Genomic DNA, 27,129 nt, shown 5'->3' with positions numbered 1-27,129 from the left:
ATGCTGCTGGAGGTCAGAGTTGCTGAACCAAAGCTGCAGCTATACGCAGACATTCGGGATGCAACCTGCATGCTGGCAGGCTGTTTGTGAGCAGCAAAGTGGGAACTATAACAGCAAGGCATTGCGAGGCACCCACGATCACAGGGGTGACAGCCCCTCACTGGTCTGGATTGCACCCCAGAATATCATAGGATAGATGACCTATAAAATAATCAGTGCATTATACAAAATATCTGATTTACTTGTTGCTGTGTTTTCTGAAGCAATGCAACCAGGAAATATAACAATTAGCGGCTTTCATGAAAGCAGGTGTCTTTCAAAATTGTAAAGTACAGTAATTACTACGTGTACTAATTCATCATGTTGCTCCCTCCCTCCCCAAAACACACACTTCACGGTCGCTCTCCTAGCATAAACTGGTAATTAAAAAGAAAGTCATTCCTGAACAGTGTTAAAGTAAGAATTCTAGCATATAAGCAGCTCATTAACCAATTTACCTGTACTAGACTTTAATTTCCTTAGCATTAAGATGTTGAAGTTCGCAGCTGAAGTCTATAACCTATAACCATAAGGCAGAGCACCGTACACAGCCGGTTGCATTTTCTCATGACTCACTGGCAGTGAAATGGCTTAACATGGCTCAAGGATACAGTGAGCCAGTTCCAATCTTCTTGTCCCTGGGAGAATACTCTTGTGCCCTGCAGTTGGGTCAGGCAATACACTGTATTCATCCCAATGCATTGCATTCAGGGGAACCCCATAATTTTTTGGCTCAACATCTGAATATCTCCTTCTCATACTCAAAAACACAATTTTTGTGGCATCATCATCATATATGTCTCTCTCTTTCCAAGGCACTGGCTGGCAGAGGACTGTTGAAGATCTCGATTTACACCTACTAACAGGTAGGGTGACCCAGATAGCAAGCGTGAAAAAATGGGACAGGGAGTCGGGGGTAATAAGCTCCTATAAGAAAAAGAGCCCAAAAACTGGGAATGTCCCCTTAAAAATGGGACATCTGGTCACCCTACTAGCAGGTCACTGTTGGAATCCAGTCCCTCAAAGTCAGGCCTGGTGTAATTAAACACAAAACTCTCCTGTTGCTGTCAGACAGAACTTACACCAGGGCTAAGTTTCATCCCAGATATTTGGGGGGCACAAATAACTCTCACTTAAATGCTTATATGAAATAAGTTAGCGGTCTCAGCCCAGATCTTGTGTGTATTAACCCCACAAAAGTTACCACCATCATGGTTGTCCACATCCCAGCCAGTCTCAGCAGATGAGGAGTGGAATGGTCCACGTAGCCTAAACTCTCCTTTGTTCCACAAACTAGCTGGCCAGGTTCTGCTCTCAGTTACAAATCACAAAAATTGAGTGCCACCCACCCACATGAATGAAAGCTGCAACTTGTGTTACAGAGCAGCATTTGATCTGGTTTCTCCAGGTCACGGCTGAGCCACGTTGGCAGGGCAGCATGGGACGCTAGATGGACGGCTTCAAGGGACATCAAGTCAGTTTCTCTCTCTTTTAACTAACATTAAAAAAACCTGGCATTTAACAACAATGAAACATTAAGGTTGTGAAATCAAATACACATATACATTTAAAAAAAAAATATACGAGAAGCTGAGACAGTCCTATCAGCACACGTCCAATGTGCCAAATTGCTCTGGATTAAGGGAGCAGAACCCCCAAAAAGAACAGGGTTTTGTTTTGGTGGGAAGGAGCAAGGACTGAGGCTGTGAAAGTCACCAAGTACCTTAGAGACCAAGCCCTTCCCCTGAAGTTAGTTGGAACATCAGACATGTCCCCCCTTACCTCAAGTTGTGCACAAATAACAAACCACTTCTGCCCAAGTTTTCCTAAAATAAATGAAAATAGTCACCTTCAGGCAATAAACAATGCACCCGCTGCAGTGCTATTTCTGCATTTTCATTAAACCAATTTTCTCCACTATTTAAAAACAACCCCCGCCCACCCGCAAAAAACACTGACCCCAAACACACACCTCCACACTAACGCTAAAGGGCCCTAATTTACCATGGCATGCTATTGTTATTCAAGAACAATACTGTCTTAGCTAATGACACCTAGAAATATTGTTTTAATAAGTTACTTGTTATGCAGCAAGCTTCTTTATGATGTAAATTAATTCAAGTAATGAAATTCATTCCCCTCAGGTAAGCTATTACCTTCCAACCAGAATAAACAGAGGACAGAAATGACGGAACCTCACCTTTAAAAAGAAGAATAAATCTGAGGTGTTTGGTACACAAAAAAATTCCTGCAAAACAAGAAGAATGTTTGCTTGGGGAGGCAATGTTGCTTAGTGAATGGAGCACTGGACTGAGACGCAAAGCTGGGTTCTGTTTCTGGCTTTGCCACTGGAGTGGGAGGAGTCATTTCACCTCTCCCTGCCTTGGTTTTCCCCACTTACAAAACAGGGATGATACTTGCTCTCCTTTGTAAAGCACTTTGAGATAGATGGGTAGAAAGCTGGGAACCATTATTTGCTAGCAAGGTTTCTGTTCTTAATCCAAGTTCTTTGACCTCAGTTAAATTCTCTGATAAGCATCCTCTCTCAATCACCAGTCTCCAAACAGGAAGCTGAAATACACCTCAGAAAGGCATTATTGGGTGTTTTAAGACAAGGTCTTAAGGAAACGTCTGTGGCAAATCACTTGATGTAGTAGGAAAGACCTACAGGTGCCTAAAGTGTTAAAGCTTTACACACTTATTTGCATTTCTCTTTAAGAGGCACATGCTTCTGTCACATGCATTGGCTTGTTTGAATACAAGGTGCTCGTGTACCCTAACATAAATTGTATTTTGCCAATCAGATTTGTTGGCAAATGGCTGGTTTATACAATAGGACAACAAAAGAAAAAAAAACTGGGACAAGAGCATGGTGCAATGCTCAAAGCTGTGAACCAAGGTACATCTACAAAGCAAATAAGGAAAAACCCACAGCAGCACATCTCAGAGCCCAGGTCAACTGATGCAGACTCACGCTATGGCACTAAAAATAGCAGTGCAGATGTTGCTGCACAGGCTTTTATTCTGCCACTGAGATGCTGTGGAACATTTTTAGATCTCCTGTGATGCTACCTGCCCAGCTGAAAAAGCTCCTACAAAAATTGCTATTTCTGGTGGAGTTACTCAAACAACTTACACCATGCTTGCTACAACAATATTGTGCAAGTGAAATGAGGGTTGACATAACAGAAGTGCAAGGAACACAGATTTTCACTACTGTTTATTTTGTATTCTATGCTTGCCTTGGGAACGACTTAAAAGAGGATTTACACATTTAGGGGAAAACTACACATACTACTGAACATAACGCTTACTACAGTGGAACTACCCAATGGCTTGATTTTAAATCATCAAAATGTAGGGCTGGGTAGGACCTTGAGAGGTCATCTAGTCCAGCCCCCTGCACTGAGGCATGGTTAATATGCATTTAAGTCAACAGAAGGACTTGCATTGACTTCCAGGTGCTCTGGATCAGTACTAAACCCTATGCTTGTTTGTGTTCGCAGAACTGGATCACACAGAGATTACAGAAAATGCACTGAGGCACATTACTTCTTTACTAAGCTAGATAATGTAGATAAACAACTGACAATGTTCCCAAAGCTACCGAAAACACCACCATGTTCATAATAGAATTATTGAAGAGTATGAATTAGTCTCAGTAGAAATTAACTGAAAATAGATGCCATTGCTCTAATTAAAGCCTTTCCCCAAGTTAGAATTTCAAACAAAACTATGATCAGTTTGAATTCAGGAGAGTTTTTCCACTATAAAAAAAGAGCAAGTTGCTTTTTCATTTGGAAACAGACCTGTGGTGAAAGCAGCGACCTTTGCAGTTAGAACATAAGAACGGTCATACTGGGTCAGACCAAAGGTCCATCTAGCCCAGTATCCTGTCTACCAACAGTGGCCAATGCCAGGTGCTCCAGAGGGAATGAACAGAACAGGTAATCATCAAGTGATCCATCCTATCATCCATTCCCAACTTCTGGCAAACAGAGGCTAGGGACACCATCCCTGTCCATCCTGATTAATAGCCATTGATGGACCTATCCTCCATGAACTTATCCAGTTCTTTTCTTAACCTTGTTTTAGTCTTTGCCTTCACAACTTCCTTTGGCAAGGAGTTCCACAAGTTGACACTGCACTGTGTGAAAAAATACACTTCCTTTTGTTTGTTTTAAACCTGCTGCTTATTAATTTCATTTGGTGACCCCTAGTTCTTGTGTTGTACGGAGTAAATAACACTTCCTTACAGGGGTGGCAAGTTATATGGGCCTGTGGTGCCTGTACTCCAGGAATATTCAGGGCCCAGGTGCTCGGCTCCACCAATGTTCAGGGCCGGGTCTCTCCCCCAGCCCTGCCTGCTGCCCCCACACACCTCTCCTGGAGCATCTCCCAGTCCCGCCTGCCACCCCCAGCAAATTTTAATAGGGCATGGGGGCCCCCAGCTGCACAGCGGAGCTAAGGTAGACTTCCTGCCCGGCACCACTCTGTGCCACTCTCAGAAGCAGCTAACATGTTCCGGCAGCCCCGGGAGGTGCGGGTGTCTCTGCACGCAGCCCCCGCCCCGAGCACCGACTCCACAGCTCCCATTGGCCAGGAACTGCAGCCAATGGGAGCTGTGGGGGTAGTGCTTGTGGGCAGCAGCGCAGAGACTCCCCACTGCCCCCCCCCACCTAGGAGCCGCTAGCACAGGGGTGTGCCAGTCACTTTTGGGAGCCACTCAAGGTAAGTGCCACATCCCTCACCCTCTCCTACACCCCAACCACCCCTTGTCCCAGACAAGAGCCCTCACCCAAACTCCCTCCTAGAGCCTGCACCCCATACCTCTCCTGCACCCAAACTCCCTCCAAGAGCCTTAGGCAGGTCGGGGAGACTTGGACAAATTCTGGGCACCACCAAAAATCATACAAACCTGCCACCCTTGTCCTTATTTACTTTCTCCACACGAGTCATGATTTTATAGACCTCAATCATATCCCCTCTTTCTTGTCTTTTTTCCCCAAGCTAAGAAGTCCCAGTCTTATTAATTTCTCCTCATATGGCAGCCGTTCCATACCCCTAATCATTTTTGTTGCCCTATTCTGAACCTTTTCCAATTCCAATATATCTTTTTTTTGAGATAGTATTCAAGATGTGGGCGTACCATGGATTTATATAGAGGCAATATATTTTCTGTCTTATTATCCATCTCTTTCTTAATGATTCCCAACATTCTGTTCACTTTTTTGATTGCCGCTGCACATTGAGTGGATGTTTTCAGAGAACTATCCACAGCGACACCAAGATCTCGTTCTTGAGTGGTAACAGCTAATTTAGACCCCATCATTTTATATGTATGGTTGGGATTTATGTTTTCCAATGTGCATTACTTTGTATTTATCAACATTGGGCAAGAAAATGGCAGATGAAATCCGACGAAGTGGGTATTCACCCACGAAAGCTCATGCTCCAATACGTCTGTTAGTCTATAAGGTGCAATAGGACTCTCTGCTCCTTTTACAGATCCAGACTAACACGGCTACCCCTCTGATAGATGAAATTCAGACACACAGTTTTGTGAGATGCTTTTGTAGCTCTTTGCAGACTGCCTGGGACTTAACTATCTTGAGTAGTTTTGTATCATCTGCAAATTTTGCCACTTCAGTGTTTACAGCTTTTTCCAGATCATTTATGAATATGTTGAATAGGACTGGGCCTAGTACAGACCCAGGGCTGGCTCCAGGGTTTTTGCTGCCTCAAGCAGCGAAAAAAAAAAGCCGCGATCACGATTGGCGGCAGCTCCACCATGCCGCTTTCTCCTTTGGTGGCAATTCAGCTGCAGGTCCTTCCCTCTGAGAGGGATCCACCACTGAAGAGCCCACCATGCCGCCCCTTCCCCTTGGCCGCCCCAAGAACCTGCTTGCTGAGCGGGTGCCTGGAGCTGGCTCTGTACAGACTTCTGGGAGACACCACTATTTACCTCTCTCCATATTGAAAACTGACCATTTATTCCTACCCTTTGTTTCCTATCTTTTAACCAGTCACCGATCCATGAGAGGAGCTTCCTTCTTATCCCATGTGCTACATAATATTTTTCTAGTCTGCTTTTCTGAAGCTATCAGGAGCCTCTCTGACTACCCATTAAGTTATCTAACAGAGCTTTCTGCATAGTTGCTAAATACTGCTATGCTACTAAATCTTACTAGAGGCCAAAGTTACACATTGAAAATGAAGCCACTGGAAAACAACAATTTGCCATATTACATGTACAAATACTAAACAGTCACTGTAAAATCTCTCTTTACAGTTGGGATGCCCCAGATGAGAACAAGACCCCCATTGGGGTAAGCACTGTACAAACATATAGTAAGAGACAGTCATTGCCCCAAAAAGCTTAGATAAAGCAAAGGGAAAAGATAATATTCTCTCCCCTTTTTGCAGATGGGGAACTCAGACAGAAAGAGATTAAGGCCTCAGTCCTGCAAAGAGCTGCATGCAGGTAGACCTACTGATTTAAGTGCAGCTATGTGGGACCCAGCCATACAGACCTTATTGAAGGATAAGGATTTACAAAGACTTGCCCAAGGTCACATAATGAAATCTGTGGCAGAGATGGGGATCAAACCCAGATCTGCCAACTCCCAGTCACAAGGCCAAGAGCCATAATGGTGACACCATATGAACCTAAGGAATTAGGATTTATTTCTCATTGAGAATCTCTCTGATCTAACACATTGTGATGAAAGTAATAAAACAAATCTATGTATGTTCTTAACACATGTCAACACTTAAAAGTTAGGTTGACCCAGCTACATCGCTCAGGCACGTGGGGGAAAAAAAAAATCCACACCCCGACCAACTTAGTTAAGCCTAACCACTGGTGTAGATCAGCTAGGTCACCGGAAGAATTCTTCCACTGACCTAGCTACCACCTCTCTGGGAGGTGGATTAACTACAGCAACAGGAGAACCCAACCCATCACTACAGTAAGTGTCTACACTGAAGCACTACAGTGGCACATCTGTACCCCTGCAGCATTTCTAGTGAAGACGTATCAGCTCAGAGGACCCAAGCATTCCCGTGTACTTCATCTAGCACAGGGCTGCGCTTAAGCTACCACGAAAGTATATTGTGGGTTGCTCAGACACACTGCAGTATGTTTTTAATATTGTATTAGCAGCTTTTCCTTTTAAGTAATTAAAGATCTACTACACTGCGAAGAGCACAAGGGAACTAATTATAAGATACATTGAACAAACAGTTTTATGTGCTGTCAAAAACACCCTCAAGGTCTTGTACAGCTCAGAGACATTTGATTCAGCTTTTAGCTGCTAAGCAATAAATCAGCGGAGGTGCTCTATGCACCAAGCAGGGGACAGGCATAGCTCATCTTTACTAAGCCAGATGCAGACCTTCCACTGGTTGCAGCTCTCAGCCCCAGAGGGACGACTGAACTGACATCATAAACCACTCCACAGTTACGTTAGTGAGAGAAGGGGAGGGAATAGTCTTCAGGACCAGAATTTTCCAAAGAGCACAGCTCCTATATTTAGGCACCAGAGAAGCAACCAGACTTTCAAAAGACTGACATGTTGGGTGAGAAAATCTGGCATTGAGTATCACAGTGGGAACTACTGAGTTAAGTGGTTCTGAAAATCTGGCCTTTATTTAGGGTTTCATTGAGAGCAGAGCTCTCTGGAAAAATCTGGCCCCATCTCTGGGTGCTGACTGCTAAGCACCTGAAAGTCTGATCCAACCGGCTCAGGGGTGGCCAGCCTGTGGCTCTTCATAAGTTAATATGTACCTCCTTGTATAGGCACTGACTCCAGGGCTGGGGCTACAGGCGCCAACTTTCCAATGTGCCGGGGAGGTGCTCACTGCTCGACCCGTGGCTCTGCCACAGACCCTGCCCCCATTCCACCCCTTCCCATCCCCTCCCCTTAGCCTGTCATGCCCTCCCTCCTCTCCCCTGCCCCCCCCCCCGAGCCTCTTGCATGCCACAAAACAGCTCATCAGGAGGTGCAGGGAGAGAGGTGGAGGCGCTGGTCGACAGGGCTGCCAATAGGCGCTAGGAGTGGTGGGGGGGGGGCGTTGCTGATGTATTACTGTGGCTCTTTGGCAATGTACATTGGTAAATTCTGACTCCTTCTCAGGCTCAGGTTGGCCACCTCATGGCTGGATAAAAAACAGTTCCAACAGCAGTTGCTTTCTGCTCTGCTGTGCTCAAGATTAAGGTTCCACAGTGACGGACAACATCCTCGATTAAGGCTTTGTAGTGGGAAAGTCTGGTGACCAGCTTGCCTAGTGGTCAGCTCATGGTCTTACCATTTCTTCCGGCCTAGTCATCCCATAGGGGGCCCTTGCTGTGATCTCAATCATCCCCTCATGCTCCGATTGCTCCCCCAGAGACTGGTCACTACGAAAAAGTAGGGAGGCAAGGTAAGGGAAACCAGGGACCACCCACTCCACCAAGTCCCAACCAGGGCCTGAGGCGTATACTAGAGAATCCAGTCAAGTTATGTTTCCCCTGGGTCACTTCCCACCAGTCTGGAGTGCCTCTGTTTGGGGAACAGTTGCTGTCTTCGATTCTCAATGTCCTGTTCAGTCAGTCACTTTCTCTGGATTTTCAACTCCCAAAGATGGCTGGGAGGGGAGGGGAGGAGAGGAGAGAGGATACAAGTCCTTGGTACTAGAGCAGCCTTCACAAAGCTGTTGCCCTTCCTGGCACAGCTCTCAGCCTGGCTTCCTGGTGCCATGTGCAGCTCATTGGCCTGTCTCCTGGGCTACCAGTTTCTTTCTAATCTGTTCCGCCACTGGGAGCATGCCTTGAGGGCAGCACCTCCCTTGCCCAGTATTGCTCTGCTCCCTGACCTGGTTCAGTGTGGGACCCGTACATCCCATAACAGATTTGACTCCCCTACTTTTGAAGTCAGTGGAGATTTGCCATTGAGAGCAGGATAAACCTGGAAAGAACAGCGAGCGGTACTGAGCAGCTGGACTTGGTACATTACATGAGCAAGAGAAAATTAACTGAAGAACAGATTTGGTTCAAAACAGTTGTTTGCTCTCTTCTGCTTCTCATCAAGGGGGTCATCTACTAGTAATGACTTGTTCCCCAGCTTCTGGAGTTAGGAATGAAAAACAGATTGCTTCAAAATAAGTTTCCACCAGACAGATGCCCACATCACAAAAAGCAATCACAATTGGTTCTCTCGGTGGCAGTATCTGCAGACAGAAGCCAAAGATTAAAATGGACACAGTGACCGAATTATCTTCTTGCCTCCTCTGGGAGGGACAGGCGGATCAGGATTTCAGCACACAAGCATGGGGAAGCTTCGACAGTGGCTCGAGGATCTCCCTCCGTGGTCCAGTACGAAATTCACACGACCCATTTAAAAATATTAGTCATTACTCCAAGGCAGCATCTGGCTAGAGTTGCTGGGGCTTCTCCTTATGGTAACAGAGTGTGATCAGTTAGAGCAGGAGATGAGGCATTAGGACTCCTGGGTTAAATTCCTAGCCCTCTCACCCACGTGCAGGAGCGGCGCCAGGGTTTTTGGCGCCCTAGGTGGAGGTCCTTCCACGCTCCCGGTCGTTGGCGGCAATTCTGCGGCGGGGGGGTTCTTCTGCGCTCCCAGTCTTTGGGGCACTTCGGCAGCGGTGAAGCCCCAGAGCAAGTGAAGGACCCGACGCAGAATTGCCGACGACTACCCGGAGCGCAGAAGGACCCCCCACCGCCAAGGCTGGCAAAATGCCGCCCCCCCAAATCCTGGTCCCCTAGGCAACCGCCTAGGTCACCTAAATGGAAGCACCGGCCCTGCCCATGTGCGCTCCTGTAGGCAAGCCTGCATTTCAACTGCCCCTCTAAAATGGGACAGGGCTTACTTCTTGCACTCTCTTACCTCTTGACTGGTCAAAGTGTGATGTTTGTCAATGCCTGAGATTACTGCATATGAAGACATCATCATAAAGTGATGACTATCATCCACTGAGCATCACAGGAAGGAAAAAAAAAAAATCAATGGATCAGTCTATTATAGTACTAGGTAGCTTTAAATTTGCATCAGATTCTTCCCCTACTATATTTGCCATTGGCCCCCTAGTCATACGTCATCTCCTCTCCATGTTTTGTGCCATAACAGTGCTAACTAATAGCCTCCTTTACTTTGAGGACTAGGTGACAAGAGGAATTCATTTCCAATGGGCATTATTGGTACATATTGCACTGTAAATTTGCGCTGCACTTGACAAACAGAGCAATCTCTTCTGAAGGGACAGGGAACATATTATTTCAGTAGCACCCAGGATCACTGATCGTGGACTAGGACCCCATCATACGAGGCACTGTATAAATACCTCTTGAAGGCCAGTCCCTCAGCTGATGTAAGTTAGCACAGTTCTCTAGCCCTATAGCCCAAGGTCCCAGTCTTGCAATACACTGCACAGAAGCCAATTGCTGTACCTCAGTGAAAATCAGAGGTGTGCCCACAGGCAGTGATTTGCAGATTGGGCGGGGAGGACAAGTCAAACATCAGTGGTTCATAAAAGGGTGAAGGGAGGACAAAAAGGAAGGAAGCATCTCCTGGAAGTAAGGGTTTACAAAGAAGGAATTTAAAGAGGACAAGAGGGAGTGGGAGCTTGGCAGACAAGAGGTAGGAGAATGTTCCTAGCATAGCAGGCAACAGAATGAAAGACAAGAAACCAAGTATATGAAAGAGACAAAAGGAGGAGTGAGGCAAGGCTGAAGCGGGAAAGCGGAGGAAGCCAGGAAGATCCATTGTGCAATATCACATAAGGATTCAAAGGTTAGGACAAGGAACCTGTTGCAACACAGTGACTGACAAATTCAGGGAGATAATTAGAAGAGGACATGACATGACCACAGCGACAGCAAAGGATGTGGACCACAACCATGGCAGATAGAGAAAACCAGGAAGGAAGTTACAATAATCCAGCCAAGAGATTGTCAAGGTCCAGACAAGGGAGTGAGGGGTGGTGTAAAGACAGAAGTGTGGATTTGGGGGATGCTGAGGTAGTGTTTGGAAAGAGACACTGGGTACTGGGGGAGATGGGTGAAGAAGGAAAGAGACAAAGAAGACACCAAGTCCAGAAGACTAGCAGAGTTGTCAGCAATGAGCGAGAGAAAACCAGAGAGGAGGGAGTTATGGCAAAGGTAATGAGTCCCATTTTTGAAAGACTAAGCTCAAAAAAGCCTTGGGACACACAACAGAGACCTCAGGGGATGTGATACCAGACAGAGAAGGAGATGTCAGGGACAGGAGTTGACTTTGGAACCATCTTCTGGACAGAAGTAGAAGTTGAAGCCAAGGGAGCAGATTAAGAAAATCAAGGACCAAACCTTGACAGCCATCAGATTGGGAAGGGGAACAGAAGAGGAGCAGCAGCAGTGGCGGCAGCAGCTGAAGAAAGTCATCTAAAATGAGAACCAGGGGAACACACTGCTGCTGAAGCCAAGAGTATGGTTGGCTCTTTCAAAGGCCATAGAGAGCATAAGACAAATTAAGATAGCCAGACTCAGCCAGAAGGGCTACCATGTAGAGCAGTGACTCTCAACCTTTCCAGACTACTGGACCCCTTTCAGGAGACTGAATTTGTCTTGCATACCCTCAAATTCAACCTCACTTACAAACAACCTGCTTACAAAAATCAGATATAACATACAAGTGTCACAGCACACTATTACTGAAAAATTGCATGCTCTCTCATTTTTACCATGTAATTATGAAATAAACCAATTAGAATATAAAATATTGTACTTATATTTCAGTAAATAGAGCAGAACAAAACAAGTCAGTGTCTATATGAAATTTTAGTTTGTACAGATTTTGCCAGTGTTTTTTTATGTAGCCTGCCGTAAAACCAAGCAAATATCTAGATGAATTGATGTACCCCTGGTCGAGACTCACAGATATAGAGGGATAGTGACAAAACACTACCTAGGGCTCAAAAGAATACAAGATGCAGCTGTTCCTCATCATCACCAGTCTCAGTATTTTGGGCTATCAGAGTCTTTTCCCATCGGGCCCAATGTTTTCCCTCTAATAGCATTCCAACAATGACGTGCCCCTGGCTATCTACCATACTTCCTTCGACTGGCAACTTTGCAGCAGATGATGTAACCAGGCCAGCATACATTTGCTGAACAAGTATAGAAAACAAAAACAGTCACATCTGCCTTTGAGCTACTATTTTAAGCAACAATTGACATTTTTGCTCTTGCACCCTATGGTGTCACTGACTAGCAGCATGGGGGTGGGCGGGATTAGCGAGACAACAATCTAAGCTGCAAATCACAGACTGAACTTTTCCATAGTTTCTTTCAAATGTGGCATATGTCCTAGATCTGCTTCTTGAATCCTTAGACAGTGACTCCCCAACAGCATAATTAATGTCACCCCCTTTTCAGCCAGCACCCACTGCCTTCTCCGATTCCCTCCCCAAATCCAGAGAAGATATGAAAAGATTAGAGAATATTCAGCAGCTACTGTGGATGGGCTGCCTGCACCATCTCTAAAGTATCCAGCATTCACAACAAAGTGTTTGGCTTTCTGGGTAGGTGCTAACATTGGAGTCACTGCAGCATATTGTAAGGTGATGCAGAAAGAGAAGACAACAGGTAGTAAGCTGCAACTGCTGTTGTGCTATCTGCAGTCATAGGCCCTGATCCTGAAAATCATGGGCTCCACTCTACACATGCTTAAGCACAGGCCCCAGTGGAAACATACACCTGAATATTTGCAAGATTAGGGCCTTACGCCAATTGCTCAGCATCTGAAGAACCCATCCCTCGGTCAGATCTCCAGATCACTTAAAAAAATAATCAAATCACACCTTTTACTGATGAAGCCTAGGCAAGCAACAGACCGAGTCTGATCCTCCAAAACACATTCTCCCTCCCATCATGATCTCACATGTAATCCGATATTCTGATCAAATGCATGAGTGGGTGGACCTGAACCCCTACCATGCTAGGAATTGAAAGCAGTGACCTTGGAAAGGTTATTTTCCCTGTGTTTGCAATGAAGTCTCAGATCTGAGATGGCTTGACACCAGGAAACAGTGATTTCCATGCAGGTAAAATACAAGCAAGTCACACACACATTTTGGTACATTTGCATAATTTCAGTTCATACCAATAGCCTCAGTAAGATTTCTAAAATGTAGCTCATTTTCATTGCTCCTCACGTAGGTAGCTCTGGAATAGTCCCTATGGATAGGTTATTCATTTTTAAATGCTTCTTTAAAATAAAAATAAAAGGGGGGGGCACCAGCCTTTTAAATCTGGCATAACCATTATATTTTGTTTAAACTCCAAGATCAATAAAAACGTAACATTCATTTATAATCTTTTAAAATTCTGTGCAAACCAAGCTGAGTTTAAACAAACAAGCGAATCCCTGCAGTGCATGCAGCCCAAACACCAGTGAAAGACTTTCCCGATTTTCATTGTGCAAAGGGAAAGAAACATGAATCAATGTACGAGAAGGTCAATTGAATTTTTTTCCCCCACTCTTTTAAACAAATTATCTCCTTTGGGTTTAAAAACTTCGTTTTATTTAATAGCATGTTTCCTTTTGGTTGATTATGACTGTTCTCTATTTCAAGGGTACCATTTCTCAAGGGCTGCCATCAGTTTGCATCTGCTCAATGTGATGGTTTTCCTCCCAGCTAAAAACATTTGCTTTTGTTTATAAACACGACAGCAGCCCTTTTAAATCTGAGATGGAGAAAGATGTCCTCCCCTCTTTAACGAATCCATTTGCAGACAATAGTGGTCACAATACCAAGTAAGTCTGGCACACACATTGCTGCAAGCCAGGTTTTTAGTCCAAGTGAAGTCAGGCCTTTTGCCTCCAAAAACACACCTCTCCACAGGAGCTAGAAGAAACCTCCTTTTCCTGGTAGCCCTAACAGGTTCCTTATCTTTTCTGCTGGCAAACCACTAGAAGGCAGCATCACTCACCCATACATATGATCAAGTGCATTGCACCACTTGCCTTTTCTCACTTCTGCGATTTTTTCCAACTCATTTTCAGCAGCTGATACCTAGCAGAGCATTCCTCTAAACCCATCCCTGCAACACAATCTAGTGGTACATGCATGTTTCTAAATCCATTAGACGAGTAATCAAATCCAGTGGGAAGGTGGGAGAAGAAAGATGAAATTTACAACATGGACAAAAAACGAAACAAAAAAAAACAAAAAAACACCACACCGGTCGCATTCCTTTGCCTCTTGGCAGATAAGGAATCGGCACTTTGTCCTACAAGCCTTTTCTGAACAAATGGGTTAGCTTAGTAAGTCTACTTCGGGAGAAGCACCAGTTTCACTGACGATAAAAATGTATCCAGTGGTATTATTGTCAAAAAGCAGGGTTTTCCCTCCAGATCTCTTAAAACCCCATTTCAAAAAGCTGCTTCTGCTTTCTAGTTCATTCACTCTTCCCACCTTTTCAGTGAGGGGGTATAAAATAAAGGAAGTCATGGTGGAGCAGAAATCTTTTAGGAAGCCGGTCTACAACAAAAATAGATCTCAAGCGATATAGCTTCTTACCCCCTCCCCCCAAAAAGAAGCCGTGCTCAAGATTTTCAACAATGAAGTGTAAAGATGAATGAAAACCACATGCGATGCTTTCAGCTAAATGCTACAGGCACCGATCAAGAGGAAAGAGCCTCTTGGGAGCCTAAATAAACTTAGCTGGGAAAAAGAGGAGCAAATTAAGTGGCGTTTCCATGCATGGAAAAGTTTGTTTGTCTTTGCACCTTGGCAAAGGACCTCATAGTTCTACGTATACGAGAGGATGGTCAGGCTAGCTGTATGTGGAAGTAATAGCTGGCTAGCTCTCAGGAGAAGGTACACGCTACCAGAAACCATGTAAGTTAGCATTGCGTGACTTGCAAGAGATTTTTGTCCTGGTGGGGCGATATGACAAGGCCAAACCGGAGGGGGGAGCAGGGGGTGCTACAAAGGGAGCCAGTCATGCAATAAAACTGTGCCTGGAGCCCTGACTCCAGCAAAACCGCCGCTAGGGACCAAACGGCCAAGCACCGCAATTTGGAGAAGTGCAATGGAGGAAATGGACACGCAGCTGCCCCCACCCACCCCACAGCCGGGAGAAATGCGAGCCATTCAAACGCCCGCTGCAGAAGAGAAAACACAAGCTCCCCTCAAGCGAGCCCACCACCTGGCTAACTAACAAGGAGCTCGCTCCATGGAGGCATGTACCCAAACCATCCCCAGCCACAAGCGCCAGTCCGGGCAGGAGCGCTGCCCCCCGAGTCACAGACCCCGGCCCCTAGCACACATCCAGGTGCCCTCCCCGCGCAGCTGGGGGGGACCCCAGCATGCAGCTGCGCACCCCAATGGGACAGGGACCCTATGCGCTTGGGCGCACAGAGCGCTGGAGCGCAGCAACCTCACATTCCCTGAGTTTGGTGTTTCCTCCCCCCCGCCCACCGCCCGCACCTGCCTGAGCTGCGCCTCCCCGCTCGGCCAAACCCGCCCTCCTTTCTCCTCCCCAGGCAGCTCACCTGGGCGTGAGGCTTTCGCCATCTCCCCGGGCGCCTCGGCTCCTGCAGCTCAGCACCGAGTCCCGCACCTGCCCGAGGCCGCCGCTCTCCAAGCCGGCTGCGCCCTAGCGGCTCGCCGCTGGAGCTCTCCTAGCGCACTGGGAGACAAGACGTCTTGGGCTCCGTGGCCACATTTGTTTGCTTCGGCTGCCTCTAGCGGCACCTCTCCCGGGGTTCAGGCTGCAGCGCCGGGAGCCGGAGGGGAGCAGCCGACAGGGCACCACGAGCTGCTGCTGCTTCTTCCTGCAGCTCCGCCGCCGGTGTAACGACCACAGTTAAAGGCGCAGCGGACAATTCCTGCACCCGGAGGGAGAGGTTAAAGCAGCAGGCGCTGTCCTCGCCCAACGGCTGGGACAGTTTGGGATGAGGGGACTCTGTGTCTCTCTCCGAAAATCAAGATGATCAAGAACTGTGTCCTGAGAGAGAGACAAATACATACAACTCCCTCTCCCACCCCAATCTTCCCTCTCCAGGGGAGGGGAATCTCAGGATCGCCTCTCAGCCGCCCTGTCCCACCCCACAGCCTGGGGAAAGGGAATTGCAAAGGACAACGTTTGGAAGCATGCGGTTGCGACACTGTCTCCCGTGCCCAGCCCTCCCTCCAAGAGAGATCATGCCAGGGTGTCACGCTGAAACACAGCGAGGGGGCCTTCCTCGTCAGGAGAAACTTTGAAGAGGCTCTCCAAAGGATAGAGCCCTGCAAAGCCTGCTCTCCCCTCCCCGAGACACGGTGATCTTTCTCCCGATTTTGGATTAGGTCCGCAAACGGGTTTTGCCCCTGCCTCTCTTTAAAGCAGATCTGCGACGATCCCAATCCCACCCACTCCCGTCAGAAATTAGCAATTCTTCCTCTCCCACACCCCAAAAGTCACTCCAAATCCCAATGCGGCGTGAATCCCTTACGCCCCACCACCACCTCCTCCTCCTCCCCGGAGTGGCTGGGCAGTAGATGTGTATGGAGGAGCCGATGCCGAGCCCCGCATCCTCGAGTAATTTTTCTTCCTTACCAACAAAGTGATGCACAGAAATGACAGGAAGCAGCTAGCCAGTGGTTTGTGGCCCTTTTAAAAACAGCTTTCTGAATTCACAGTGCTATTCCTTTTGATGATTTAGGGAAGGATCATGTACCCGAGTACCTATTGCAGAGCCTCAGAAGAGGAGCATTCCAGCAGTGAGAACTTTCACATGTTGGTTTGTTTAGGGCTGCAATGTCTTTCCGTTTGACCAAGCTCTTCCTTCCACCGCGCCGTCCCCCATAAACCTCCCCTCGCCTCCGATACATCCCCCCTTCCCCCGTGAATTCACACGCATCACTAACTGGCCCTAGGTGATGATACAGTTAGGGTTCCTTGCTGGGACTTGGGAACTGTCAACTGCTACTCTATTGCTCGGGGAAGATGACACAAGTCCCAGTCTGAATACCAATAGAGAGAGTCAGCCAGTTTCCTCCAATCTGACGTCAATTGCCAGAAGAGAGAACCGGGAAGCTCTGAGTGATCAGCTGCTGAAGAAAATAGAAGACCACATGGGCTAAACCCTGTCCCTCTGATTCCAGTGAGAGTTTTGCCCTAGTAAGGACAGCAGGATTTGGCCCAAGTATTTAGCCTTGTTCTGTTTTTGTTGCTCATAAAGCTCATTCTGCTGCAGCATAAAAAAAGACAACCTTACCCTGAGAGGAAGTGACAATACAAGGAGGAGGCAGCATTTTGGAAGAGTTAAGGATATAAGAAAAGCAATAAGCCAGATCCTGTAATTGTCTCTTTGATCGCTTTTTAATCGAAAGTCTTCAGTTTACATGGATCTCTGAAAGCAACCAGTGCCCATGCAAAGGAAAATGATGCCAGAGTCATTAGGCAAAGAAAAAGAATGAAGCGCTCTTTAACACACACACACACACACACACACACACACAGAGCGCAGAATGAAAAAATCATACATTTTCCTCTGCTTGAGATGTGTGCCACACACAGAAAGAGGAAAGTGCATGTTTTTTTTATAGGTGTAAGGTGGGGTTGGATATTTTGGAGTAAAAAACGGGGCCCGCTCCACAACTGGGAGAACTCCTGCTTACTGTGGATTAGGAGCAGATGTAGGTCCAGAGCTGGAAGTAGGCTCAGTGACAGGTAAAGGATTGCTCTATGGATCCAAGAGGATGAGGTGCCTGCAGCCAACATGTGAAATCTTGCAGCTCCTACCTCTTCTCCCGCAGCTGTGAAGGAGCAGGTGTATCCTGTGCGGGCCCTACTCCCAACTGTAAGGATCTGCCCTTAATCCACTGTAACTCGCAGTGATTTCTGGGACAGGATGGGCAGCCCAGTAAATATTGCATCTTGATGTCTACCTTGATATTTACTTGCTAGCATACTGGTCTAGTGGATACGGAACACGCAGGTGATGTGATACATCTCGATTTTATTAAAGCTTTTAGCAGTCCCCCATGATGTTCTCATGAGCAAACTAGGGAAATGTTCTAGATGAAATTACTATAAGGTGGATGCATCACTGGTTGAAAGACTGTGCTCAAAGCATAATCATTAAGGGTTCACTATCAAACTGGGATGGTGGTTCTAGTGGGGCTTTGCAGGGGGTCAGTCCTGGGTCCAACACTATTCAATATTTTCATTATTGACTTGAATAATGGAGTGAAGAGCATGCTTATAAAATGTACAGGCAATACGAAGCTGAGAGGGGCTGCAACCACTTTAGAGGGCAGGATTAAAATTCAAAATGACTGAGAAATTGGAGAATTGCTCTGAAGTCGACAAAATGAAATTCAATAACTATAAATGCAAAATACTACACTTAGGAAGGAAAAAAAAATCAAAAGCACAATTACAAAGTGAGTAATCACTGGCTAGGAGTAGTCCTGCAGAAGAGGATCTGGAAGTTACAAATCGAATGAGAGTCAACATTGTGAGTCTTTTTGCCCTAGAGAGCTCACCACATAAAGGCACAGGCAGTCCCAAAGCAGGCAAGTTGTTTGGAAAGTCTTCCAGCCATAGGTGCCAATTCCATGGGTGCTCCAGGGTTGAAGCACTCACAGGAGAAAAAAAAAAAAAAAAAAAAAAAAAAAAAAAGAAGAATAGGGGATGCTCAGCACCCACTGGGATGACCAGCCCCTTGGCAGCCCTGGACCCTGGCAGAAGATGTGGGGCTGAAGTCCCTGGCTCAGAAGCCTCAGCCACCTCGTGGCAGAAGCCTTCAGCAGGGCTGAAGCCCTGATCCCCCTCTGTGTGGAGCTGGCCAGAGCCCCTCTCTCCCTCATTGTCCCCTGTGTGGAGCTGGCTCTCACTCAGGCTGTGGTGAATTCAGCCCAAATCTACCCACATTGGCATCTCCATTTCCATCATCATCACCACCACCACACAGCCATGACTGGATTTAGCCAAGGAGGCAGGGTCAGTATTGGCCCCATTTGGCAGGTGGGATCTAGGGCACACAGAGGCGAAGTGACTTTCCCAAGGGTAAGCAGGGAGTCTCAGGCAGAGCCGAGAATCATACCCAGAATACCTGAGGCCTGTGCCTTAACCACTAGGCCAACCTTCCCACCCAAGGAGGGAGAACCTCTTCTTCCCTTGAGTGTGTAGGTGGGAGCAGCCACCAGCCAGAGCACCCAGGAGGTGGGGAGCAGAAAGAGATAGGACATGGGTGGGAAGAAAGAAGCGGAGCAAGGACTTAAGGAAGAAACAAGAGAAAGGGAAAGGGGCAGGGAGACTGAGAGGAAGGGAGAGGAGAAAGAAGAAGGAAGAGGGGGAAGACTCCCCACTGCTTGTCCCTCCCATCCACCGTCTTCCCACAGCCATCAGTGGCCCTCAGCTCCCAAACAGGCCCTAAGCAGGTGTGAAGCCCAGAGCAAATTCTATGTCTTTACACAGTGATGGTTAGTGAAGACAGCTTGTAGCTGAGTGTAATGATTTTAATATACTCTAATTCATGATAATGTAATGATATATTTCATTACTATTTTAATGATTACATTAAGGTGCCAATGATAGACATTCAATAACAGACTACGAAAGAAGTGTATAAATATGCTGAAAATTGCCAGTTTTGAGGGCAGGCTGAGCCCCTCACACACACACACCTCACCTTCAAGACAGGAGGGGGCAAAAAGGAGTGAGCAGTGGGCAGGAGATGCTCTGGGGAGAGGACCTGAGGGGAGTGGGGCACAGTGGGGCAGGAAGAGGTGGAGTGGGGCAGAGTGAGGGCAGAGCAGGGCTGAGGCACCCACCAGCAAAATCAAAAGTCAGCACCTATGCTTCCAGCGACTGACTGAGCTAGTCTTGGCACAAAGCCTGTAGGTGCAAAATGAAAGGTGCAATGACACAGTCAGTCACAATAAATGCCACTGAGATCAACATTTAAAAGCCCAGAGGGGTAGAGTGACTTGTCCAAGGTCAGAAGGCAGCGCCGGGAAATAGACGCACTCCAGGAATTCTGAACCCCAGAGTCCTGACTAAGCTAAGCTTATGGGTTTACCTTCATTCACCCATGGGTGATAGAACCCAGCTGGAAGGTTGGCCCAAAGCCACAGTTTCCCCTCTGCTGTTTCGCATGAAGTACTGGTTACAAGATCTGCCCAAATGATTATTTCCTGAGGATGTTCCAGCATCACTATGCCACAGGCCGAAAGAATTCTAAACGATGACTAGACCAGGCATTCAGATAAGTAGCTAGTTACAAGGTCTGTACCACTAGCAGCTTTGGAAGCTATGCTAGTGACTTACAAATGACGTCAGGCTTGTACCAGTTTAAACAAACCACCTCCTAGGGAAGAGGGCTCAGGAACTGACAGGTTAGCTCTGTGGGATAATATCTGATCAGAACAGGTCACACTAGGACCAGCACCAGTTAAACAGGGCAAAAAGGAACAAAAATAAAAAGTGTAAACACTGGCTGATTTTAACAAGTGCTTGAAAATGCGTGACCAATCAGTTTACTGGAAGATTCAATTTATCATAAAGATCATCATGCAGGCAGATGATAGCATGCAAAACAAGATGGGCCCACAGCGATAGTCCTCTTCCTCCTTTTCAGCACAGCCAAGCATTCACCCCAGGCCTTGCCTTCTTTTAGGCCCACAAAACCTCGCTGAAGTCAGCAGAATGGCAGGGGCGTAAGCGCAGGCAGAATTTGACTCATTGCCTTCTAGTTTGACCCCACCACTTTTAACCCACAAAAAGTCACTGGTGACATTCATCCCCTTGCAAACAGCCAGCACAAGATACATGCTCCACTTAAACCTTGTTTTGATTATTAAATTGCGACTTATTTCCACTATTGGCTGAAGTCTGAGGAAGTCTCCACTGCAGGTTAGTCCTTAGTCTGCTTGAATAGTCTTTTGAATAAATAGTCTTTGAGCCTCCCCTAATTGTACCAATCAGCAGCTTTTTAATTGTTCAGTTTTCTCCTGTACTTTTTTAATCTCTTCTTTGATGCACAAGTGAATCAACTTTTTGCTATACATCAACACCAGGAGTTTAGCAGACTAGCCTCTCTCTAGTTGAGTCCTTCACACAAAGGTGAGGATAATTTAGTATTCTGCCATGGACCAGGCTTTCTTAGCAATCTTAGAAGGCTTACAGAAGTTCCCCGCCCCTTTTAAACAAACAGCTTTTGCCTTCTCTCCCCCCACCCCCAGGAAAATGGATCAAAATTACTCACATTAAATGTAACTGTTCCATCGAATGACCTGGCTCATAAGTACTAATGGCATTACTGAATTCACCTATTGATTTTCTAGAAGGGATTCCCCCAGATCCATCCTAATCCATACTCCAGATCATGTGCTGGTTGAACAGCAATGAATGTGTCGCCGATAATAAATTTTCATTTAGATAAGGACTTTTCATTTGTAGATCTCAAAGGCAGATGGAGAAACTGGTGCCCAAATAGGCTACAATGAATCATTCAAGGTTACACAGTGAGTCAGAGTCCAGGTTTCCTGGCTTCTAATCCTGTCCCCTATCCACTGGCCCATACTGCCACCCACTTCATCTATATATGCTGCTGTTTTTACTTGGTAACCAATTTACCAGGTCATTGTCTTAAGATGAAACTTGAGAGGTTCTAGGCAGTGGCATATTAATCGCTTCCGCCAACAAGGCCTAGGCCTGGGGGCAGCAAATTTATAATAGCAGCATTTTTGTAATCATGGCATCACCGATGCCACAATTCTACCAATGATAGCACATACTGAAAGCACCAATGATGGCGCAACGCCATTTAGTAAACATACTCGTGAGAATCCTAAACTGCACTGGACCCCCTGCACCGGCTCGCCTCCCTCAGACAGGTTCTCAGATCATCTCTCCCCCTGCCCCAAGCCCCATCGGTCCACACTCCCTCCTTCTGCAACAGGGCATGGCCCTGAGAGAGTGTAGCTCTCAGCAGGAAGAGGAGCAGTTTTTGCTGGGCCCTGGAGTAACCCGTGGGCCTGAGAAAGAGCCCGGTAAGTGAGGGGACCTAGAGGCTGCTGCTCAAGGTCCCAGTACTCCTGTCTAGTGCCAGATACGAATCCCCTGCTCACTGGGTTGCTCTCGGTCATTTGCAGCATGTCAGCTGCCCGCTTCAAAGTGCAGCACAACACAATCTGACTTGGAAAGAGAAAGTCTCTAGTGGCCAACTCATGGTCCTTTGTACCAATAGAGTGGCAAAGGGGGTCGTAGCAGACCCAGGAATCAGACCCAGAGGGAGCAGCTTTAGGCACCACAGTGTTAAATCACTCAAGAGAAGTTTTGTATTTATAGATCACCCATACCATGTAACAAGACATTGAAAAGCTGAAAATAATACTTAGAACAAAGCTTTTCTCTGGGTCCCAGAGGAGAATAGCTGCTCTGCCAATGGAAAGGGAACGAAAAATAAGCCAGAGAGATGGGGCTGGTGAACAACAGACGGTAAAACAGTTAGAGGAATTGACCCAAAGACCTTACACACCAAGCCAGCAACAGGTGCTACAGCATCTGGGGGAGGCCAGAGGCATGGCCAGGTTGTTACTAGCTCTGGCCATTTCCAGTATCTAGAAAGGCCTCAGGCAACCACAAGTTCTGAGGCTGCACTAACTTATGCTTAGAGTCAACCAGCCCTAGAGCTGTAGAGCAGGAAGCGTGGTGTAAAATGCCCACATATCTCACTCCAAACACTGTACAGCCAGCCTTGAGAATCAGGGCTTCTGGTTTAAAAACAACCAACCAACCGTCAATATTTAAAGCCACAAGGGACCCTCATGCTCACCTTGTCTATCCTCCTGCATAACACAGGCCAGTGAATTCTACCCACTAGTGCCTCAGTGGAGAAATGCAATCTCCCATTAATAGGCCAATCCAGCTGTCCTTCCCCATGGAAGATGCTCCATTAACTTCAGTTGAATCCAATTTCAATGATAATTTTCAGGAGCAAAAGCTGGAGTAGTTTCAATCTTGATCCAGTTTAGTGTTTTTTACCCACGTCCTCACCAAGGAGTTCTCCCTGTGCTTTGAGCTGAAAGATGCTGCCTCTGACACATGTTGCAATCTAACAAAGAGAGACAAATAGGACTTTTAGTCCCTGGCCCAACAGAATACACGTATGCAGTACAATTCTGTTCCCACTGAATTAAATGGCAAACTGCTCATTGGCTTCAGTAAGAACAGGTGCAGGGTTATGCTGATCAGTAATACAGTCAGTCTTGAAGCCTTCTCACGGTGGATGTTGTATGCAGGAGAGAATGGTACAGGTACTCATCCAACTGCAGAGCCTTCCTGCTCTGGCAGCTGCTGTGGCAGGTGGAGATGGAGACTGGAAATGTGATAGAAATGGGCAAAGGCAGAGTTGGAATAATGAAATCAAAGGATCTAAGTGGGGCCTTGTGAATCATCACTTGTTGCTTCAATTCCTTTGTTGCTATGTGAGTTTGCTGCAGAATCCGTCTATTTTAATCAGGATTGTGGTTGTCCTCCACATGGTTTACAAATGCACCTCAGTCTTGTCTATTCTCTGCTTGTGGCATAGAATAGTCTAGTCTAGGGCAACTTAAACATGTTTAAGGAACTGCTGGGAAGACTTATTCTGGAGATGCCCTTATGAAATCGAGGAAGCTGTAAGAAAACACTCAGCAGAAACTTTGATATAGACACCATCTTGCTAACCACAAGCCTTCAAAAATTCATGAATGAGGACATGTGCTTCCCCCAAAAAGGTTTCTGTTTGTTTGGTTTAGGTCTCAGGATTTTTAACTCAAATATTACACTTATTTTTAACCTTCCTGGGAGGGTCAAAAACCAAATATCTGGGTTGTGTTTTTTGTTTGGTTGTTTTTAAATGAAAAGCTGAAATTTTCAAAGCAAGAAAGCCCAAGCTGGGGTCATAAACAACAACAAAAAACAAGTACTGAGAGACTCACTATGAAATCCAGAGGGTTGGCAACACTGTTTAAAAAATAAAAAATAGACAGACATTGATCACAGATCTAAATTATACTGATGTATAGAAAATCCAGCAGGATCAATCCATCTCCACACCAATTTAAAAAAGTCAGGGACCCAAACCTCTAGAGCAATTTACGGGTTTGTTTGCTCTTACAGTCACCCTGCCTGATGTGTCTCATTGCCTCATCTTTCAGTAAGGAAGAACTCCAGTTTCCCTTCCCTGTTGGGATGAAGCATAACCTTGATACCATAACCTCCAATATTACTACCATTAGTTCTGCTTTATCAAGGTCTGACTTTTCTATTAAAAGAGGAAGACAAAGATAAACAGCAGAGCGCCTTGATTTCACTTAAGGACCCCAGGGCAGCTATTTTTTCCACCTGACAAAGTCTGACAGCTTCTCAATGTTATTTTCTATGAAGGCAGCCTGATTTTCCAAAACATTGTTTTAGTGCCTAAAAGCGTTGCTAGGAAGCCTTCCTTCCGGAGCTGAGTTGTATGTCCATAACAAAATGGTATGTTTGGAAAGATCAGTGACAGAACAGATCATAATAAGCGCATGCAGAGTCATTTAAGAAAATTGGAGATGGCTAGTTAATATTTAACAGGCCTGATTACAGGAGGGAAAGAATGGGTGCTAACGGAACAATCAGTTGGTCTGACCTTCCTGGTATTTTATATATTAGCCTATTTTAGTCTTTGAAAATTGATGTGCTGCAAAGAGTTGTGGGTGGCTGAGATTTTTCCAAAGTACCCAAGTCCTACTGAGAGTCAATGGCTTTGAAAATCATCCCTCAGATGAATTGTGAATGCACGACATTAGCTCAGAGGGGATTATTCATTCAATGAATTTCACCTTTGTTTTTGCAGTCTGTAAGCGATCCCCAAATACCTGATGAAATTCTTCAGTGCATTCAAATTTGAAGAATGTCTTTAGCAAACAGTTCTTGGTTTGGTGATCATTTGCAAGTTACAAACATTCACCTTTCAGACTGTGTTGGTTTCTAACTCATGCTAAAGAATTCAAGAGGAGGGTTCTCATAATTCTCTCTCTGTTCTGGAGGCAGGGTTGTCCAAAGGCTACAGACTGGATCTCAGAAGACCAGGGATTCTATTCCCAGCTCTGCCACTGGTTTTCTGGGTGAACTTGGGCAAGTTGTTTCACCTCCTTATGCCTCAGTTTCTCCATCTGTAAAATGGGTATAATGATACTTTCCTCCTTACTAAAGCACTTGGGTATCTAAGGATGAATACCAATGTACAAGAGCCAGATAATATTAATTTCCACAAGATTTTACAGTAGTTCCCATAGAACCTTCCTGGTTTCACCCTGTAGCCGGGTGAACTCACCCCCGTGGTGCCTCCTGCTGGTTGCTTCAGGGAATTAGCTCACGTACACAGCTCGGAGTGCCCCCTGCAGGCCGGTGATCCACCTTCTGGCTTCCGCTACTGGCCCCGTGTCCCTCCCTGGACCCTGGTGCCCCTTCTCATTGTGGGGTTCTGCCCCCTGGCAATAACCCCTCTCTCTTAAGGGTTTCCCCCTCCTGGGAACCCCCCCACTCTATCCCCACTTTGCCTCAGGGTCTTGGCAACTGCCCAGTCATTAGCTAGCCCCCACGCCCTGGGGCAGACTGCAGTGTTAGCCTCTCATCATTGGCAAAGGGGTTTGGACCTGCTGCCTTGGCCTACCCCTGGGTTGCACCCTGCAACCCTAGTACCTCTCAGCCTACTCCTAGGCTGTAGCCTGGGGCTTTCCAGGCAGGAGCTCCCCGGCTCCGCTCCCCTCCCCTCCCCTCCCCAGCCCAGCTTTACCCTGGGTACCTTGTCTGGTCCCTTACAGCAGCCAGGCCCTTCTCCCTCTGAATGCAGAGAGAGACTTTTTGGCTGCTGGCTTCTCTGCCCTTTTTATAAGGGCCTGTGGCTCAGTTTGGGGCTTGGCCCCAGCTGCAGCCACTTCCCCAATCAGCCCAGCCTAAAAGGCTGCTTGCTCCAGCCCCAGCCCCTTCCCTGGGCTGTTTTAACCCCCTCAGAGCCGGAGCAGGGATCCACCCTGCTACACACCCTATTATATTCTAAGGACTTTTTCTCTTGGTGGGGGACAGTTTATCTGATCCCCACTTTGAGCCTTTAGGAAACAACCCCCCCAACCCATTCACACTCTCTTCCTGATAATAGGCAATCATCATTGTAACACTTGTATATGCTGAGGCACACTGGAAGACCTCCACATCTTGTACTTATCCTTTTATCAAGCAGCTCCGATTCTCAGTTTACTCATCAGTTCCTTTCATATTATCGGGAGGTATCTAGGCTTAATGGTTATTTCAATACCCATTCTGTTCATCTTTGGGAAGGGAATAATAAATAAATAATTCCACAGCTATAGCTATGAGCAGAGTCAAAGAGAGCCACACAAGTGAGAGAAAAATCTCACCCTTAATTAAAAACTTCCCTGGGTGCCAAGACTGATGTAACAGACTGTGTGGGTTTTGAGTAAGTTAGCATTCTAGCTGCAGAATTCTGGCTAAGTAGGCTGTAATTTGTAAAGCAAATTGTCTAGAGGGTCTGTTAAACAAGCTGATGCAATAGTGCTGCAGAGATACAATTAAGACATGATTAAGGACTCAGCCTTCTCATGAGACCCCATTGTTTGTAGTTTCACCAGCTTCTGGAGATGACATTCTGCTTCCTCAGCGTTGAAGTTGTAGATCAGGAGTGAGGGTGTGAGAGAGTGTAGCCAGTGGTACATCCCTCCCATTCAAGAGGAAGCACATAGCAAGACGCGCCATTGAGAAGGAGATGAAAGTGACCAAAGCAGCAGCACTATTTGCTCAGCAAATCATAGGGAAATTTCAAACCAAGCAAGAGCGAACACCCTATCAAGCTAGCAGTTGTTTTCATGGGTATCTGCCAAGATGGAAAAGCAAAGCAAAAAATCAAACCATTATAACTGAAAGATTATAGCACTTATTTTGTGCTTTTAGCCTTCAAATCACTTTACAGATGTAAACTAATCCTCATGATATGCCTGTGGAGTAGTTAATGTAATCCTGTTCTCATTTTACAGATAGGAAAATTGAGTCTTTTTGTACAGCGCCTAGCACAA

At 46.3% G+C, this 27,129-nt stretch overlaps 1 protein-coding gene across 3 annotated transcripts in view; it reads right to left on the bottom strand.

Annotated features, from left to right (window-relative positions):
• Positions 1-15,970, bottom strand: part of PITPNM3 (PITPNM family member 3) — a 344,601-nt gene extending 328,631 nt beyond the window's left edge. For all 3 annotated transcript variants that reach the window (XM_075074008.1, XM_075074009.1, XM_075074010.1), the window contains exon 1: positions 15,576-15,970. In XM_075074008.1, the coding sequence (XP_074930109.1) occupies positions 15,576-15,597 (22 nt within the window). In that variant the 5' untranslated portion in view covers positions 15,598-15,970. The remainder of the gene's footprint in view (positions 1-15,575) is intronic.
• Positions 15,971-27,129: the final 11,159 nt, after the last annotated feature.

The sequence above is a fragment of the Chelonoidis abingdonii genome, chromosome 20, assembly GCF_003597395.2.
Source record: "Chelonoidis abingdonii isolate Lonesome George chromosome 20, CheloAbing_2.0, whole genome shotgun sequence".
In the NCBI taxonomy this organism is placed as follows: domain Eukaryota; kingdom Metazoa; phylum Chordata; order Testudines; family Testudinidae; genus Chelonoidis; species Chelonoidis abingdonii.
This window is presented reverse-complemented; position numbering and strand designations above follow the sequence as displayed.